At 46.5% G+C, this 4,189-nt stretch overlaps 1 protein-coding gene across 1 annotated transcript; it reads right to left on the bottom strand.

Moving 5' to 3' along the window:
* Window positions 1-2,026: 2,026 nt before the first annotated feature.
* LOC103089823 (C-C motif chemokine 4) lies at window positions 2,027-3,764 on the bottom strand. Its single transcript, XM_007447049.1, has 3 exons — window positions 3,613-3,764; window positions 2,994-3,108; window positions 2,027-2,418 (listed from the first exon to the last, which is right to left on the bottom strand). The coding sequence occupies exons 1-3, from the start codon at window positions 3,686-3,688 to the stop codon at window positions 2,331-2,333; spliced, it is 279 nt and encodes a 92-aa protein (XP_007447111.1). The 5' UTR covers window positions 3,689-3,764; the 3' UTR covers window positions 2,027-2,330.
* Between the last annotated feature and the right edge of the window lie 425 nt (window positions 3,765-4,189).

Here is a 4,189-nt window from a genome sequence, read left to right as displayed (position 1 = left end):
GGTAAAGCCACTATGGAGAACAGTATGGAGGTTCCTTAAAAAACTAAAAATAGAGCTGCCATATGATCCAGCAATCCCACTCCTGGGCATATACCCTGAGAAAACCATAATTTGAAAGGATACATGCACCCCAATGTCCATTGCAGCACTATTTACAATACAGTAGGCAGGACATGGAAGCAACCTAAATGTCCATCGACAGATGAGTGGATAAAGAAGATGTGGTACATATATACAATGGAATACTACTCAGCCATAAAAAATAATGAAATATTGCCATTTGCAGCACATGGATGGACCTGAAGATTATCATACTAAGTGAAGTCAGACAAAGAAAGACAAATACTGTACATTATCACTTATATGTGGAATCTAAAAACAAAACAAAACAAAACAAATGAATTTATTTACAAAACAGAAACAGACTCACAGACACAGAAAACAAACTTATGGTTCCCAAATGGGAAAGGGAGAGAGGGGAGGGATAAATTAGGAGTATGGAATTAACAGATACACACTACTATATATAAAATAGCTAAACAACAAGGATTTTCTGTAGAGCACAGGGAACTATATTCAATATCTTGTAATAACCTATAATGGAAAAGAATCTGAAGAATATATATATATATATATATATATGAATATATAACTGAATCACTTTGCTGTACACCTGAAACAACACATTATAGATCAACTATAGTTCAATAAAAAAAAACGAACACAAACAATTTTGACGTAGCTCCCTCTTTACCCTACTTACACGATGAGCTGTCCTTTTGGGGACCACGGAGGCATGTCACAAGGAGCACAGAAAAGGGGACTAACCGGGGGCTTGACACTGGCATTGATGCTCTCTGGGTGGCCTTTAGAAAGTCACTTCTCAGTTCTTATTCCTCAGTTTCTGTACTATGATAGGGCTGGACCAGATGGTCTGAGAGGTTCCTCCCAGCTTGTGAATCAAGATTTAATTGTGCATGTAATTCTATTTGAGAGTCATGTTCTGCCTGACCATTGTCATAGGAAGTCATGACCGAAGGGTTGTTAAGTGGCCTTGGGTTACTCCCATCACACTCTAGAACCAAATCTGACATCTGTTCTTTTGTCCTCATGACCACACTTCGCACTTGCTTTGGCTCTAGAGGGCCGATCCACTAATCTAATCTGCCTGATAACCCTGGGAGGATAGACATTATAGCCCATTTTACGTGAAAAAGCTGAGGCTCAGAGAGAGAAAGAGAGAAACTTACAGGCGCCAGGCCCCATGATGAGAGCTTTACACATCATATCATAACACCCCTTCAAAGTAAATAAATAATATCACCCCCACTCTACAGGGGTGAAAACTGAGGTCCAATGAGACAAGATGACTTTCTTTTTTCTTTTTTTTTTTGCGGTACACGGGCCTCTCACTGTTGTGGCCTCTCCCGTGGCGGAGCACAGGCTCCGGACGCGCAGGCTCAGCGGCCATGGCTCACGGCCCCAGCCGCTCCGCGGCACGTGGGATCTTCCCGGACCGGGGCACGAACCCGTGTCCCCTGCGTCGGCAGGCGGACTCTCAACCACTGCGCCACCAGGGAAGCCCCCAAGATGACTTTCTTAATGATAGTGAGTGACGGAGGCCCCACTTTTCTGATTCTGGGCTACATCATCTTCCCTCTCTGTTGCGCTGCTGTTCCTATTTACAGCTTCCCTACAAGATGTTGAAATGATAGCCCTCAGCAGCACAGGTATCTTTTTGGATCAGCCTTTCACGGTGCACCCCAAGCAGACCTACATGCCTTAGCAAGTCACGTCACCTCTGTGCCTCTGTTTCTACATCCGTAAAATTGAGGATAACAGTCCCTACTTCATAAGGGTGTTAAAATCCTTGCTAAAAGTATTAAGTGAAGTTTGTATCTCTAGACATTTTAGCCCATATTAAGGACTCAGTAATTGCTTGTTCTTATTGTGTTTGGAAACTATTCATAATAGCAGGCAATTCCCTTTACCGCAAATCAAATTAAAACACAAAGAAACTGTCTACATTTTTAAAAAATTTTATTAACACTTGGACTCAATTGCATTATCCATGTATCCGCAATAGCAGAGAAACAGTGATGGTGGACCATCCCCATGGGGGACACATGTCCTTTGGCAAAACAAACATAAATAGTGGGAAACAACACCAAATACAATAATAATAACATAGTACATAATAAAGATTAAATTAAGAGAAGGAACAGGGACTACTGGGAGGGGTCGTGAATGTGGAGAGGGTGCGTCTTGCTGAGAAGTGTTGGGCTCAGGTGATCTTTCCTGCAGAACACTTGCCCCGGCCTCAGAGCAGCTCAGTTCAGTTCAAGGTCATCCATGTACTCCTGGACCCAGGGATCACTGGGGTTGGCGCATACCTGCCTGCCCTTTTTGGTTTGGAATCTGTGGAGCAAAGAGTGGACAGGTTCGAATCCCATGGGACCTTGCCTGTGGTGGGTATCTCCCTGTCCTTCACCCTGGCTCATGTTGGACAGCCTAGTGGGTGAGAAAACCCTTCCTGGGGTGCTGCTGGGACCTGATTCCTTGTAACTTCCTCCTTGGGTTTAGCTGTGGCCTCCTGAGTTGCCCAGATTAGGAACCAATGAGTTTGGCAATCATTGTGGACATATCTCCCCATTCATTCCCTGCTGCCCCTAGCAATGACCTTGGCACGTGTTTTCTAAGTATGGTTTAAGAATTCAGCCCACAACTTCTATCACCTTTTTGACTTTCCCTGTCTTCCTGGCCTCTAGCTAACTTCCTCCCCAGAAAGCACCTTCCCCTCCTTTAGCTCCCACCCAGCCCTCTCCAGGTCTCAGCAGGTGACATCATGACCTGTTTCTCACTGCTTTCAGGGAGGCCTTCAGCCCTGACACCTGCCTCCCTACTGCTTCATCTCCCCTCACCTCAAACAGGCCCCTTTTTCTAATCCTGCCCTCACCCTCGCCTCCAAGAAAGGCCCCAGGGTTGATACTCACACCACAGCTGGCTGGGAGCAGAGACTGCTGGTCTCATAATAATCGATCACGAAGTTGCGAGGAAGCTTCCGCAGGGTGTAAGAGAAGCAGCAGGCAGTGGGAGGGTCTGAGCCCACTGGGAAGAAAGGCCGAGGTGAGACAGAAGCTCTACCCAGAGCTATTCATTTTGGCTTCTAGTTATAGATATTCAAAGGGCATCCCTGTGGATCTGCCAGATCCCCAAATATGGTCCCTTGTATCTAATCCCACCCACTTTGAGTAGGAGTCTTATTCTGAATAGAGAATCCTAGGAGAAGACCATGAAAGGATTCTAGAAGGTTCAGGCTGTATTGGGTCTTAGAGCACAGGTCTAACTCCCTTCATTTTACAGATGGGGAAACCAAGGCACACAGAGAGACAGGGACTTGCTTAAACCAGTCTACGGGTTGCTATTTCTTAAGAAAACAGGAACTTGAATATTACTGAGTGTCTACCAGACTCTACGTTTACCTGCAGGCTACTTAGATCTTCCCTGCTCCCTTTTGTCTCATCCCCAGATGTTAGTGTTGGACCAGCCCCAACTAGAAAAGTCAGCGCTGCCTACATCCTGACTCAGTGGCAGCTGGAAGAATGGACTTACTTGGTGCTGAGAGTGCCAGAGAGCAGAAAGCAGCTGCGAGCACGAGGAAGGAGAGGACGGTCATGCAGAGCCTCATGGTCTTGGTGGAGGAGAGACTTGCCTGGAGCTTGGACTGCAGAACCCAGAAGCTTCAGAACCCTTCTGTGCCCTGTGCTGATACTGAGTTGGGAGCCCTTCTTTATAGGAACTTTGAGGCCTGGGACAGAGATGGGGGAGAGTGGAATTTCCAGGGTACAGATGATGTCATGGTGTCAATAAGGAAACTGAAGCTAGCTGGCTGAGGACCTCTGCACAGTTTTCTTTTCCCCCAGCAGTGTCATCACGGAGGAAAGCGGAGGAAGGTGGAGCAGAGAAGTGGGCTGAACCCTAGAGGGAAGTGGTACACCAAAGGCAGTGACTGAGGCTTGGGGGAGAATTGCAAGCCCAACAAGAAAGATGAAACCTTCACACCTGCTAGAAGGGGCTTGTACATGAGAACCATCATGCTCTTAGTGGTTAGCATCTCCAGAAGCTAGAGACTTCATGTCAGTCTTTCCAGGGTGGCCACAGGCCTGGCCCCAAGAAGGGGAGGAAGCCA

Source organism: Lipotes vexillifer, unplaced genomic scaffold (assembly GCF_000442215.2).
Source record: "Lipotes vexillifer unplaced genomic scaffold, Lipotes_vexillifer_v1.1 scaffold1252, whole genome shotgun sequence".
In the NCBI taxonomy this organism is placed as follows: Eukaryota; Metazoa; Chordata; class Mammalia; order Artiodactyla; family Lipotidae; genus Lipotes; species Lipotes vexillifer.
Note: the sequence above shows the minus strand (reverse complement) of the source record. Positions and strands in the feature narration are given on the sequence as shown.

Bases quoted from the DNA above. Each gene is read 5' to 3' on its own strand.
- LOC103089823 (XM_007447049.1), bottom strand. From the start codon at position 3,688: ATGAGGCTCTGCATGACCGTCCTCTCCTTCCTCGTGCTCGCAGCTGCT. The intron at 3,109-3,612 runs GTAAGTCCATTC...CTTTCTTCCCAG, and splicing joins TCTGGCACTCTCAGCACCAA to TGGGCTCAGACCCTCCCACT. The intron at 2,419-2,993 runs GTGAGTATCAAC...TTTGCTCCACAG, and splicing joins TGCTCCCAGCCAGCTGTGGT to ATTCCAAACCAAAAAGGGCA.